Source organism: Hydra viridissima, unplaced genomic scaffold (assembly GCF_058129835.1).
Source record: "Hydra viridissima isolate aposymbiotic clone 2 unplaced genomic scaffold, HvirCarnegie_v1 scaffold_2, whole genome shotgun sequence".
NCBI lineage: Eukaryota > Metazoa > Cnidaria > Hydrozoa > Anthoathecata > Hydridae > Hydra > Hydra viridissima.
The window spans coordinates 26,550,360-26,565,527 of record NW_028324301.1 but is presented as its reverse complement, the minus strand read 5'-3'; the positions used below and the strand labels follow the sequence as shown (position 1 = coordinate 26,565,527).

Sequence of the window (15,168 nt, the reverse complement as noted above, 5' to 3'; positions counted from 1 at the left end):
AGTTTGAGAACGGAAGGCTAGGAACAACCTTAGTAGTGAGTCATCAGTTCAACTTTTCATTCAAGGAATTAAGCATCTAAAATCTGAAAAATAAAAAGAAGAGCTCTTTGTTAGAAGTTCTTATTTTTATTTTTCCTCAACTTCTATTTCTTTTCTTTTTTTACTTTTTTTTTTTAATGATAGTTTTTCTTTTTTTTATCTATTTTGTTCGTTTAAATTAATACAACAGGCGTTTTAGGTCGTTTCTGTAACATTATTAACACTTTAAATTGTAATAAATATTTGAACAGAAGAAAATCCCTTTCGTAACGTTAAAATGTCATAAGAACATTTCATCTTTACCAAATACGCTTGTAAAAATAGTTTCACTTTTAAAGTTTGTTGTATATGTCTTTTAATTTAGTGAATCGCAATTTGGATTTTCTTAGGCGCACATCTACTTTAGTTGCTTTTTCTTAAAGAAAGGTCACCAGAGTTTTCTTACACAGCCCCTGCAGCATAATCTTTAACAAAATACTCTTTTGAAAAGTTTTACATTGAAATAAACAAAAGCCATTTGCGTAAGTAGAGATAACTTAGAGAATAAAAAGTGCATAAACGCCTCGCTACTTTGATGAAGAAGAAACGGATGACTAAATGCAACTTTTTAATTTCGTGTGCTATCTCTTTCGATTAAGGTACTTTTTGAATATTTTTTCAAAGAAATGTTAGCGTAGTTTTCCTTTTTTAAATTTAAATCATGTTTAAAGGTAGTTTTTGAATGTTTTTTCAAAGAAATGTTAGCGTAGTTTTCATCTATTAAATTTAAATCATGTTTAAAGGTAGTTTTTGAATGTTTTTTCAAAGAAATGTTAGCGTAGTTTTCATCTATTAAATCTAAATCATGTTTAAAGGTAGTTTTCGAATATTTTTTCAAAGAATTGTTAGCGTAGTTTTCCTCTTTTAGATCTAGCTTATGTTTAAGGAGTTTTTGAGTATTTTTTCAAAGAAAAGTTAGCGTAGTTTTCCTCTTTTAGATCTAGCTTATGTTTAAGGTAGTTTTTGAGTATTTTTTCAAAGAAAAGTTAGCGTAGTTTTCCTCTTTTAGATCTAGCTTATGTTTAAGGTAGTTTTTAAATATTTTTTTAAAGAAAAGTTAGCATAGTTTTCCTCTTTTGGATATAGCTTATGTTTAAGGTAGTTTTTAAATATTTTTTTTAAAGAAAAGTTAGCGTAGTTTTCCTCCTTTAGATCTAGCTTATAATTCAGGTAGTTTTTGAATATTTTTTCAAATAAAAATTAGCAAAGTATAGTTTATTTAGCATGACATCACAAAATACTAAACTCAAAAAGGCAAGATAAAGTATAAGATAAACGTAAAATAAGATATAGATGAAACAAATGTTAGGCTGCATAAAATCAAAAACTGCATTGCCTATCATAAACACAAATGTCTAGTGAGAGCTTTTAAAGTTCGTTCTTTTCGTCTTTTAATTTGGTGAATCGCGATTTGAATTTTCTAAGGCGCACATGTCTTTCAGTTGCTTTTTTCTTAAGGAAAGGTCGCCAGAGTTTTTTTACGCAGCTCCTGCAGCATAATCTTTAACAAAATACTCTTTTGTATATCATTACATAGAAATAAACAAAAACCATATGCGTAAACAGAGATAAATTAGAACGCAAAAGTGCATAAAAAGCCTCGCTACTTTGCTATAGAAGAAGTGGATGACTGTAATTCGTGCACTACCTCAATGGATTAAGGTATTTTTTCGAAAGTTTTTTAAAAGCATAAATAGCGTAGTCTTCCTCTTTTAAATCTAGCTTATGTCTAAGGCAGTTTTTGAATAGATTTTCAAAGAAAGGTTAGCGTACTTTTCCACTTTTAAGTTTAGCTTATGTAGCTTGACAAAACAACACACAAAAAGACAAGATAAAGTATCAGATAAACGTAAAATAAAATATAAATGAAACTAAAGTTAGGCTGCATAAAAAACAAACAACTTAATAATCTACTAGACATGTTTAAGTTGAATTAAGTAAAGTCCTTTGCGCAAATTTGGGTAAATAAGAGAGTAAAAATCCATAAAAAGAAGAAGTGGATGAGTAGATACAATTTTTTAAATTTGTGTGCTATCTCTATTGAATAAGGTAGTTTTCGAGAGTTTTTTCAAAGCAAAATTAGCGTAGTGTTCCTCTTTTAAATCTAGATTATCTCAAAAATAGATTTCGAATAGTTTTTCAAAGAAAGGTTAGCGCAGCTTTCCTCTTTTAACATTAGCTTATGTAGCCTTGACATCACAGAACACAAAAAGATAAAATAAAAATATAAGACAAACGTAAAATGAAAAATAGATGTAGCTAAAGTTAGGCAGCATAAAAAAAACCAACAACATAATAATCTACTAGGCATGTTTAAATTGAAATAAATAAAATCCTTTGCGCAAAAATAGGTATGTTAGAGAGTAAAAGCGCATAGAAAGCCTCGCTACTTTGCTGTGAAAGAAGTGGATGACTAGATACAACTTTTTAAAATCCTGTGCTATCTCTATCGATTAAGGTAGTTTTCGAAAGATTTTTCAAAGCAAAAATAGCGTAGTCTTTCTCTTTTAAATCTAGATTATGTCTAAGGTAGTTTTTGAACAGCTTTTCAAAGAAAGGTTAGCGTAGCTTTCCTCTTTTAAGTTTAGCTTATGTAGCTTGACATCACAAACACAAAATTCAAAAAGACAAAATAAAATATAAGATAAACGTAAATAAAATATAGATGAAGCTAAAGTTAGACTGCATAAAAAACAACAACGTAATAACCTACTAGAATCTAATAAAACCCTATGCACAAATGTAGGTATGTTAGAGAGTAAAAGTGCATAAAAAGCCTCGCTTACTTTGTTTAAGGTAGTTTTTTGAATAGTTTTTCAAAGAAAGCTTAGCGTAGTTTTCCTCTTTAAAGTTTGGCTTATGTAGCTTGACATCACAAAACACAAAACACTAAAAGGAAAGGTAATATAAAAGTTAATCGTAAAATAAAATGTAGGTGAAATAAATGTTAGGCTGCATAAAAGAAAAAAAAAATCGTAACATAATAATCTTCTATATATGTTTGGATTGAATTAAATGAATTCCTTTGCGTAAATATAAGCAAACTAGTGAGAAAAGTGCATAAAGAGCCTCGCTACTTTGCTGCAGAAGTAGTGGATGACTATATGCAATTTTTTAAAATCGTGTGCTATCTCTATCGATTAAGGTAGTTTTCGAAAGTTTTTCAAAGTAAAAATAGTGTAGTTTTCCTCTTTTAAATCTAGCTTTTGTCTAGGGTAGTTTATGAATAGATTTTCAAAGAAAGGTTAGCGTAGCATTCCACTTTTAAGTTTAGCTTAAGTTGCTTGGCATCACAAAACTCAAAACTCAAAAAGAAAAGATAAAATATATGATAAACCTAAAACATAATATAGATGAAACTAAAGTTAGGCTGCTTAAAAAACCAACAACATAATAATCTACTAGGCATGTTTAAATTGAATTAAATAAAATCCTTTGCGCAAATGTAGGTATGTTAGAGAGTAAAAGTGCATGAAAAGCCTCGCTACTTTGTTAAAGGTAGTTTTTGAATAGTTTTTCAAAGCAAGTTTAGCGTAGTTTTCCTCTTTTATGTTTAGACTATGTAGCTTGACATCACAGAACACAAAGCTCAAAAAGGCAAGATAAAATATAAGTTAATCGTAAAATATAGATGTAACAAAGTTTAGACTGCATAAAAAACCAACAACATAATAATCTACTAGGCATGTTTAAGTTGAATTAAATAATGTCCTTTGCGCAAATATAGGAAAGTTAGAGTAAAAATCCATTAAAAAGCCTCGATACTTTGCTGAAGAAGAAGATGACTATATGCAACTTTTTAAAATTGTGAGCTATCTATATCGATTTAGGTCCTTTTTGGAGTACTTTTTCAAAGAAAAGTTAGCGCAGTTTTCCCCTTTTAAGATTAGATTATGAAGCTTGACATAACAAAACACAAAACTAACAAAGGCAAGATAAAATATAAGGTAAACGCAATATAATGTATAGATGAAACTAAAGTTAGGCTGCATAAAACAAACGGGTAACAATACTCTTCTATGTATGTTTACATTGAGTAAATAAAATCCTTTGCGCAAATATAGGTATGTTAGAGAATAAAAGTGCATAAAAAGCCTCAGTACTTTGCTGTAGAAGAAGTGGATGAGTAGATACAATTTTTTAAATTTGTGTGCTATCTCTATCGAATAAGTTAGTTTTCGAGAGTTTTTTCAAAGCAAAATTAGCGTAGTGTTCCTCTTTTAAAATCTAGATTATCTCAAAAATAGATTTCGAATAGTTTTTCAAAGAAAGGTTAGCGCAGCTTTCCTCTTTTAACATTAGCTTATGTAGCTTGACATCACAGAACACAAAAAGATAAAATAAAATATAAGACAAACGTAAAATGAAAAATAGATGTAGCTAAAGTTAGGCTGCATAAAAAACCAACAACATAATAATCTACTAGGCATGTTTAAATGAATTAAATAAAATCCTTTGCGCAAAAATAGGTATGTTAGAGAGTAAAAGCGCATAAAAAGCCTCGCTACTTTGGTTAAAGGTAGTTTTTGAATAGTTTTTCAAAGACAGGTTAGCGTAAATTCCTCTTTAAAGTTTAGCTTATGTAGCTTGACATCACAAAAATATAAAACTCAAAAAGACAAGATAAAATATAGATAAACGCAAAATAAAATATAGATGAAACTAAAGTTAGCTGCATACAAAACCAACAACATAATATTCTACTAGTTATGTTTAAATTGAATTAAATAAAATCCTTTACGCAAATATAGGTAAGTTAGAGAGTAAAAGTGCATAAAAAGCTTTACTTTGCTGAAGAAGAAGATGAATAGATGCAACTTTTTAAATTCGTGAGCTATCTCTTTTTTGAACAATTTTTCAAAGAAAAGTTAGCCTAGTTTTCTTCTTTTAAGTTTAAATTATGTAGCTTGACATCACAAAATACAAAACTCAAAAAGACAAGATAAAATATAAGATAAACGCAAAATAAAATATAGATGAAACTAAAGTTAGGCTGCATACAAAACCAACAACATAATATTCTACTAGAAAAGTTAGCCTAGTTTCATTCTTTTAAGTTTAGATTATGTAGCTTGACATCACAAAACACAAAAAGGCAAGATAAAATACAAGGTAAACGTAAAATAAAATAGAAGTCAAACAAAAGTTAGGTTGCATAAATACAAAAACTGCATTGCCAAAAATAGAATTTGTTGTCTAGAAAGACCTTTTAAACTTTGTTTCTTTCGTTTTTTGACTTAGTGAATCGCGATCTGGTTTTTCTTAGGCGCGCTTGTTTCTTAGTTGTTTTTTTTGTAAAGAAACTTTATTCAGACGTTTTTTTTTACGCAACTCCTTTAACATTATTTTTAACAAAGTATTCTTTTATACGTGTTTACATTGAAATAAAACCCTTTGCGTAAATAGAGATAAATTAGAGAGCAAAAGTACATAAAAAGCCTCGCTACTTTGCAGAAGAAGAATTGGATGGCAAGATTCGTGTGCTTTCTCTTTCGTTTAAGGTACTTCTTGAATATTTTTTCAAAGAAAAGTTAGCGTAGTTTTCCCCTTTTAAGTTTAGCTTACGCAGCTTGACATCACAAAACGCAAAAACCAATAAGGCATGATAAAATACAAGATAAACGTAAAATAAAATAGAAGTGAAACAAAAGTTAGACTGCATAAAAACAAAAAAAAAAAAAAAAAAAACATAATATACTTCTATGTATGTTTACATTGAACTAAATAAAATCCTTTGTGTAAATATATGAAAAAATAGAGAGTAAGAGTTCATAAAAAAGCCTCGCTATTTTGCTGAAGAAGAAATGGATGTCTAGATCTTTTAAAATAAGGAACTTTTTGATTTCTTTTTCCGAAAAATGGTTGGAGCAGTTTTCCTTTTTTAAATTTCACTTATGCAGTTTAACATCACAGGAAATATTATTTTGCTTTTTAACAAACTCTTAAAAACATCAGAAGTAATTCTAAATGCAACTCTATTAAAAGTTTTCACAGAATAACAAAACGACTTCTTTTTTTTTTTTTTAAAGATAAAAAAAAGTTTGAACTATCTTTAAATAAGAAATGTGAGAACAGTTTAACAGAACTTCTTGTTTATTATGTCTTTAGCGAAACAGATAAAAATATTTGCAAAAGCATAGATAAAACAAACTACACAAAAGGCCCATCTTTATTGCCAAACTGAACAAACTTATCTAAACTACATAAATGGTTTCACGATATTGCCATATTGAACAAACTTTTCTAAACTACCCTCTTTTTGAATTTTTAGCTTCATGTTTTTAATTTTGTCTTTAATATGGCTTTGGTAGGAGTACTTTTGCAAGACATGAATGAGCTTGTCACTGCTATGATTTGCCAAGATGCCAAGGTAATCTTTGTACGAGCAACTTGAGCTTACATCTGTAAACACGTCTTGCAAGATGTATGCCAACACCAAAGCTGCACATCGTGGAAAACTTCTGGTGTTGAACCATTCGTTGTGGCCAGGGCAAGCATTCAGCTCTTCAACTATTTCATCTAAAATTTTACAAACTCAAGTCATAACACAAAGTGATTAAATCAAATATTCATTTGGTTCTGAAGTAAGACAAGATTTATTCTGTTTTTTTATTTATTTTTTTTTGTTGACCTTATTGTTTGCACTGATAGCAATAACTGGTTTTTGAAAGATTACCTAAATGGCATTGGCTAACTTCTGCTTTGTTTTCCTTTGTTCTTGGCTGAGTTGATCCTGAAATAAAATAAAACCATGTTCATTTTTCTAATTCATAAAAACCATCAACAGTTTCTAAGTGTTAGAGATGATAACAAGCTGTGCATGATTTCTAACGGTGATGTTTCTAACTTCATCATTAGAAATCGGGTAGACACAACTTTCTAAAAGTGCACTTAGCAATGATGGCTAGTTTTTGTTAACAGTTAACCATCTGAAATTGTGCAAGAAGAGGTTTGTGTTTATATATCTTTGTATAAATTAGGTTTTACATTACCGATGAGTTCTTGAGTGAAAGATGGCATTTCCAACTTGATTTTTTTTCTTCTTGGATCTTTTACTTCTAAAACATAATCAGTTTTAGTATCATTCACTTGTATAAACATTTAAGCAATCACAGAATTAGTCCTGCAACAAATACATACACACTTCTGTGTTGTTTTTTTGTTTTGTTTTGTTTTTTTTACAGCTCTAACAATAACAATAGGGCAAGGAGTTGATTTGGGCATTTTCATTTTTTGAAAGCGTGTTGAGATTTGCATAAAAATCAAAAATCAAAAATCAAAAAGAATTTACCTCAGGATGTAGAGGCAAGACTTTGGCTAAATAGGCTACCAACAGATTGAACAGCATAAGGTGAGAGCTGCTTTGCAAGAACAGTACCAGCCTGTTGGACAGGAACAGCTGAAACTGGATCAGATGAAAGAAACAAACTGGGTTTGGCCAATGTTTGCTGAAAAGCAACAAGGCTAGGAGTCAGAGGAACAGAAAAGACCTCTTTTGAAGGACAGAAAGCGACTTGCTGAGAAGGAGAAGCAGAAACAGGTTTGGCAACCACTTGCTCATTAAAGTAAACTGGAGAAAGTTTTGCATGGTGTTCAATAAAATCCGGTTCATCAGGAAATAATGTTAATGCAAGAGGAGAACAAGCTGTGCCAACAGGAACAGCTAGAGTCTGATCTACATCCATACAAACAGCTTGTTCGTTAGGAACTAGTTGTGCAAGAGCAGGGGATAGTTCAAGAACTGGACCAGCGATTGTTTGTTCAGATGGAACAGACGAAACAGGAGTTGAGGTAGGTTCACACAAGAAATCTACGGCATGGTCGTTGCTATCCTCTAAAGGAACATTGTTTTCTACAGCTGGAGAAAACGGAACCACTGTGGTACAGCTGAAAGTAGCAGCACATTCTTCAGAGTCAGAACCGGAGTCTAAATCTTCCTCAAAGATGTCCTCAACCTCATGAAAACCGTACTCCTCTGCATTAGTTTGGAGCCAGTCCATCACATCCTTCTCCTTCTTTGGTGGTCTCTCAGACTTTTCAACAGTCAAAGACTCTATGACTCCGAAGGACTGTCCGATGCCCAGGGCAAAGCGCAACTCCTCTGCAGCGTTCCACTGGGACACATAAAAGCTATCCATTGTGTTCCTGCTGTGCTTCATGTAGAGTGTAGCAAACCGCTCGCGATCTTCTTTGCTGTTGTTGGCAAAGTAAGTGGCTATCGAACCGCGAATGCAAGTGGGAGTAAGACGCTTCATGGGAATGTTTACTTGGCTTTTTCTGAAGCAGGACGTCAGGCAAGAGGAGATAGCAGAGGAACCCATCTGGTAAACAGGCACTCTAGTTGCACCGAGTGTCACACATTCGTCTTTGTTGGGTCTCATCGATGGAAAAAGGGGCCTGTAGCAGTCGCTCAACTCCAAAACAGTCTTGGTGTCTGCAGCCATGTAGTGAGAGTCGTTGACAAGAAGGTCTCTGTATCTCAGCAAATAAATATCGATCAACACTTTCAAGTCGTTCGGCACTAGAATGTTTTTGGCTCCGTACTTGTATGCTGTTTTGTAGCGCTCTTGCACAATGCAATATCCACACTCACTCTTCTCAGCAGCCATGTAGTCTCTAATGTTTAAAAGAGCAATGTTAGATTTTCTTAAACTGTTAATTACAGTGACAGAGAGCAGAAGATGGTTTCGTAGAGACACAGCATTGTCTCTAGTCGGTGTAAGAGACGGCTTTCTAATCGATTCCACTAACTGTCTTACGTATGCAGACTTGCCATATTCGTTCAGCAAACTGACATTGATGATGTTGATGCATTTTTTGCTTTTCACAAGGCTCCTCCTCAAAGAACGAAAGGGCCTCAGCACTTTTTGTAACTCCTCCACCTTGCAGCGCAAACGTCGGATGGCCTCATGAGAAAGTCCGAAATAGACATTCCTGGCTTCACTGAAACGAAACAGGAGACAAAGGTAGACAAGGCGGTTGTACAACGTGTGACAAGACATGGCTTTTGTTTGGTCAAGTTCACTCAGCTTGGAATTGAGCTGAATGTTTTTAAAGTGCATGGAAAAGTATCTATCCTCCAAAACGTTGGAATTGGTGAGAGCGTTCGGGTGCAGCGTCAGCGTGCTGTCACAACATGTCAATATTTCAACAACTGCATTTTTGTAGATCTTTGCTTGTGACAAAGTGTTGTTGTTGGCTACCACAAGCCACTTTTCAAAATCTCTGAAGAGCTCATCTGCTGACTGGTAATAAAAGTGAAAAGCATCTTTGTCCAGCTGAAACAAGAGTCTCTTATCTTCTGTCAAGACGGAGGAGTTGGAAACCAAGTGCTTTAAGGAATTAAAATCAGAGTCTAGGACGGATTCGGTGTTCAGCTCTTTGTTTTCTACAGAGGTGCATTGGTTTGCAGAAGGAGCCTCGGACGAACCAGCAACTGATGAGGGCAAGCTTAAAAGAGGATCAGAGGAAAGAACCGGAGAAGAAAAAGAGGAGGAAGGCCCAGGAGCAGAGGATGCAGAGCCTGATGCAGACGCTTGTTCAGCTACTGGCTTAATACCAAAGAAGGCAGGTCGAATAAATTGAGGGACATAGAGCTTGTCGTTGTCGTATCGCTTTGCCTCTGCAATCTTTTGTTTGATCGTCTTGGAATCGTAGAAATGAGTCTCTTTCAAGTGTATGTCCAGTCGGTCGTAATACTTCCAACATTGCAAACAGGGGTAAGGTTTTGGACAGCCGGACTTGCGTTCGAGACGAGCATGCTGAAACTTCCTGACCATTGCAGAGTAAAAGATGGAAGCTTCATCCAAAGTCCAAGAATGATCTTTTTTAGTCAAGTGTCTTTTAATGCTTGTGGAGGAATGTTTGCACAAAGGCATCGGACAGCTAACAGCGTACCTCTTCTTGGTACCATAGAAAGGTACAACCCTGTTTACGGAGCCACACGCTGCAACTAATGCGGCCCTGACTTTGTTTTTGAGCTTTAAGTCTCTCTGTTCTTGTGACTGCCTTCTTTTCTTTTTTTTCGCTTTAGAGTTCGGAGAAGGGGCAACAACAGTGTTGTTTTCTTGTGAAGAAGACATGTTCAGGTGTTTGTTTGCAACGGTTTATGCTAAAAAAAAGAAGACAGTTAGTGAGAGTGTTTTTCTTCTGCCTGCATCCTGGAATCCTGGAATGTTTACAACTGCAGGGAAGAGCTGTGTTTTTTCGAATCCTCTGCAAAAGAGAAAAAAGAAAGAAAAGAGAGCAACAAGAAGAAACAAAGTTTCCACTAGCAAATGAAAAAGAATGAGAGCAACTAGCATTACATGCATGGTGGCAGCAGTGATTGCTATTATGAGAAGGAGAATGAGAAAAAAAAAAAAAAAAAAGAAACAAATAAATAAAGAGATGGAGTTTGAGAGGATCTCGCAACCATATGACTCAAAGAAAGAAACTGTGTTGAAAAAAGGCAAGAGAGGGCAAATAGAACTTGCTAACAAGGACAAATGACAGACATAACTACAACAGTAACAACTCTCATTGCAAGCATAATAACAACAGCATCAGCATCACTGACTCAGAGAGTGTTGACATAACAAAAAAGAAAACAAAAGTACAAGCCAAGTGGGGGAACATTAACAAACACTCATTGCAACTATAACAACAACAACAACAACAGCAACAGCATCACTGACTCAGAGGGTATTGATAAAAAAAAACAAGCAAAACAAAAACAAACAAAAAAACAAATAAAAAAACAAAACAAGCAAATTGGGTGAACAGTAACAACTCTCATTGCAAGCATAATAACAACAACAGCATCAGCATCAGCATCACTGACTCAGAGAGTGTTGACAAAATAAAATAGACAATAAGCAAGCAAAGTGGGTGAACAGTAACAACTCTCACTGCAAGCATAATAACAACAACAGCATCAGCATCAGCATCACTGACTCAGAGAGTGTTGATAAAATAAAACAGATTATAAACAAACAAAGTGGGTGAACAGTAACAGCTCTCATTGAAAGCATAATAACAACAACAGCATCACTAACTCAGAGGATATATAAAAAAACAAACAAACAAACAAACAAAACAAAAACAAAAAAAAACAAGCAAAGTGGCTGAACAGTAACAGCTATCATTGCAAGTAAAATAACAACAACAGCATCAGCAACATCATCACTGACTCAGAGAGTGGTGATAAAATAAAACAGATTAAAAAACAAGCAAAGTGGCTAAACAGTAACAACTATAAATACAAGTAAAATGACAAAAGCAGCAACAGCATCACTAACTCGCAGGGTGTTGATAAAAAAAAAAGCAACAAACAAATAAAGCAAGCAAAGTGGGTGAACATTAACACTCATTGCAACTATAATAACACCAACAGCAACAGCATCAGTGACTCAAAGGGTGTTGATAAACAAAAACAAAGGCACAAACAAAACAAGCAGAGTGGGTGAACATTAACAACACTTATTGCAAGCATAATAACAACAACAGCATCAGCATCACTGACTCAGAGAGTGTTGATAAAATAAAATAGATTATAAACATGCCAAGTTTGTGAACATTAACAAACACTCATTGCAACTATAACAACGACTACAGCAACAGCATCACTTACTCAGAGAGTGTTGAGAAAAAAAACAACAAAAAAAACAAAAACAAAACAAAACAGAAAACAGAAGTACAAGCCAAGGGGGGGGGGGGGGGAACATTAACAAACACTCATTGCAACTATAACAACAACAACAGCAACAGCATCACTTACTCAGAGGATATTGATAAAAAAAAACAAACAAACAAACAAACAAAACAAGCAAAGTGGCTGAACAGTAACAGCTATCATTGCAAGTAAAATAACAACAACAGCATCAGCAACATCATCACTGACTCAGAGAGTGGTGATAAAATAAAACAGATTAAAAAACAAGCAAAGTGGCTGAACAGTAACAACTATAAATACAAGTAAAATGACAAAAGCAGCAACAGCATCACTAACTCGCAGGGTGTTGATAAAAAAAAAAGCAACAAACAAATAAAGCAAGCAAAGTGGGTGAACATTAACACTCATTGCAACTATAATAACACCAACAGCAACAGCATCAGTGACTCAAAGGGTGTTGATAAACAAAAACAAAAGCACAAACAAAACAAGCAAAGTGGGTGAACATTAACAACACTTATTGCAAGCACAATAACAACAACAGCATCAGCATCACTGACTCAGAGAGTGTTGATAAAACAAAATAGATTATAAACAAGCCAAGTTGGTGAACATTAACAAACACTCATTGCAACTGTAATAAGAACAACAGCAACAGCATCACTGACACAAAGGGTGTTGATAAACAAAAACAAAAACACAAGCAAAGTGGGTGAACATTAACAACACTCATTGCAACTATAACAACAACAACAGCAACAGCATCACTGGCTCAAAGGGTGTTGATAAAATAAAGAAATAAAAACAAAACAAGCAAAGTGGGTGAACAGTAACAACTCCCATTGCAAGCATAATAACGACAACAGCAACAGCAACACCATCACTGACTCAGAGAGTGTTGATAAAATAAAATAGATTATAAACAAGCCAAGTTGGTGAACATTAACAAACACTCATTGCAACTATAACAACGACTACAGCAACAGCATCACTTACTCAGAGAGTGTTGAGAAAAAAAAAACAAAAACAAAAAAAAAACAAAACAAAACAGAAAACAAAAGTACAAGCCAAGTGGGGGAACATTAACAAACACTCATTGCAACTGTAACAACAACAACAGCAACAGCATCACTTACTCAGAGAGTGTTTATAAATAAAACAAAAAACAAAAACAAGAAACAAAAATACAAGCCAAGTGGGTGATTACTAACAGCGCTAACAGCAGCAACAACAGTGTCTTTAGAAACAACAAACAAGTACAACAGCAACAACTGCTTTTACAGAGTATAACAATAACAACAACATGGCACTAACAACAACAAAAGGGTTGGAATAAAAACCTGTAGGCAAAAGGAGAGCTGCATTCAGACAAGATCGATTACAAAGAGGCTCTTCTTTAGGACAGAGGAGAAACTGCTTTTGAGGGACAGAGGGACTTTTGTTGTTGTTGTTGTTGTTGTTGTGCAGAAACCAACAAACTTTTATTGAACCGAATATAACCGAATATAACCGAAAGTCTTGTTTGCTTCTGTTTTGTGCCATCAAGAAGGGAAAACAAAACATCACAAAACAAACGAAGCAAACGAAACAAACAAACAAACAAACGAACGAAACAAACAAAAAAAAAAAAAAAATTAAAAAAATTAACAAACAAACAAACAAACAAACAAGCAAACAAACAAAAACAAATAAGAATAACAGAAAACGCAGTACCGAAACCTCGCCATTTTTTATCCTTCCTCAAGCTTTCTCTGGGCGCCAAAGACCGAGAAAGTTGAGCAAACGTGACGTTGAGGGGGGGGGGGGGAGGGGGGTACTTAAGGACAGCAGACCGACCAATGGCACGCTTAGGAGAGACCCACGTGAATGCTACATTTTCTTTCTATGTACGCTGAATCCGCTCAAAGTCTGGAATTTCCAGCATTCACGTGTCATCACTCCAGCCACCAGATTGGCCCACACTTTGCACACTTTCAAGACTAGAAACTCACTTGTGCTCAATTTGAGCAAAAAAAAAAAAAAACTAAGTCTCGCATGGCGACAACTTTTCCAAAAGCAAACAAAGGCAAACGAAGGCAAACGAAGAAAAAACAAAAACAAATAAACAAAAACAAAACCGAATAGGGAGAGAGAGAGTGAGTCGACTCATTTCTTTCGACTGCCTTAAACGAGAAGTCTAAAACGTTTAAAAGTTGAAAACTAAGTTTTTTAAATGAACTGCACCGAAAAAACTTTACGACAGTTTAGCTGGTTAAAAACGCAGAGGAAAATATTTTATAAAATTTAAGCGTTCTAAAGATGTCCATTTTTGTTTTTGTTTTTTTTATTTTGGTTTGTTCCTGGCTTGTTTCTTTCTTTAAATTCTAGCGATCGAGCATATTTGAACGGTTTCATCAACCTGTCGGCGCACGTGCTCGAGAGCTAGAACTTTGATTGCTTCTGTTGTTGAGAATTGAGAATGTCCGAGCAGGTTTTTTTATCGATTTCATCGCTTGTGGCGAGGCAAAAATCAAAACGCTTTTTGGACGAAAGAAAAGAGATTAAAAGGAAAAAAGAGAAGAAATAAAAAAACAAAAAAATAGATTATGTGTTATGAACATTTATTTTCTCACGCGATGACGTCTAGTTTTGTTAGAGTAATTAAAATATGGTATCAAGTTTGTAATTTCTATCTTATTTTTAGTTACGGATAATTGCCAATTATGTCACGTTTAGTATACACAACGCTGTTTTCTTAATAGCAATATGATACAAACAAGTTATAAAAAAAAAAGCGTTCGCTCGATCTTCCTTAGTCAGTTGAACAAAAAGAAATTTTCACAACATATGATTGATTTGGTTGTCCTAGCAAGCTGTTTTAGCAAACGGCTAGAGGTTGCAACTGTTGTTCATTGAAAACGAAAAATCTAGCGTCAGCAACAAATTTTTGAATACATAATGTACGCAAAAGTGGCACTAACAAATGAAAATGTAAAAAAACTGTTTACCTTGATGCCAGACTCGCAGAGATGTTGTCGCTCGTTGCTATCGACTGCGAACAGCTTTGTTGTTTTTCGAAGTGCCTCTTCATTCTACTTATAGCCGAAGTTTTGGCTTCGAAAAAAAATACGAACGTCGTTAAGCTCAACGAGCTGCTTTAATTGTTGTTCGTGCGAAAACGAAATGCTTAAAACGGATAAAAGTGTTGGCGTAATTACACTTTTTGACCGCGATGCAGTTTGTCAACTCTAGCGTACTTTTTTGGCTCGTGGAGCAAAAGCCTCATGATAATAGCAAAGGCTTAAAATGTCTTAACATGTCAGCAAAGGCTTAATATGCTTAATAAACTGTGTTAAGCTTTTGCGGTGCAGTTCATTTACAACTTAATTTGCAACTTGCTGGCACAAGCAAACGTTTATGACTTCTCGTTTAAGACAGTTGAGCGAAATCAGTCGACT

At 34.2% G+C, this 15,168-nt stretch overlaps 1 protein-coding gene and 1 long non-coding RNA gene across 3 annotated transcripts in view; one reads left to right on the top strand and one right to left on the bottom strand.

The window, feature by feature from the left end:
* The first annotated feature begins 1,086 nt into the window (after positions 1 to 1,086).
* The window catches only part of LOC149892638 (uncharacterized), a 321,349-nt gene continuing 307,267 nt past the window's right edge, over positions 1,087 to 15,168 (top strand). The window contains exon 1 of the long non-coding RNA XR_016450167.1: positions 1,087 to 1,286. This is a non-coding gene — a long non-coding RNA (uncharacterized LOC149892638). The remainder of the gene's footprint in view (positions 1,287 to 15,168) is intronic.
* LOC149892656 (uncharacterized) lies at positions 6,343 to 13,498 on the bottom strand. Of its 2 annotated transcripts, XM_090080075.1 has the most exons (6): positions 12,396 to 12,930; positions 11,578 to 11,831; positions 7,370 to 11,244; positions 7,071 to 7,136; positions 6,755 to 6,811; positions 6,343 to 6,597 (listed from the first exon to the last, which is right to left on the bottom strand). In XM_090080075.1, the coding sequence occupies exon 3, from the start codon at positions 10,158 to 10,160 to the stop codon at positions 7,371 to 7,373; it is 2,790 nt and encodes a 929-aa protein (XP_089936201.1). In that variant the 5' UTR covers positions 10,161 to 11,244; positions 11,578 to 11,831; positions 12,396 to 12,930; the 3' UTR covers positions 6,343 to 6,597; positions 6,755 to 6,811; positions 7,071 to 7,136; position 7,370. The 2 variants fall into 2 exon arrangements, with proteins under 2 accessions (XP_089936201.1, XP_089936200.1); XM_090080074.1 differs by lacking the exons at positions 11,578 to 11,831; positions 12,396 to 12,930 and adding an exon at positions 13,445 to 13,498 and having other exon boundaries at positions 7,370 to 10,189.

What these genes read in the sequence shown, in the direction of transcription:
- LOC149892656 (XM_090080074.1), bottom strand. Translation starts at nt 10,160, where the DNA reads ATGTCTTCTTCACAAGAAAACAACACTGTTGTTGCCCCTTCTCCGAAC.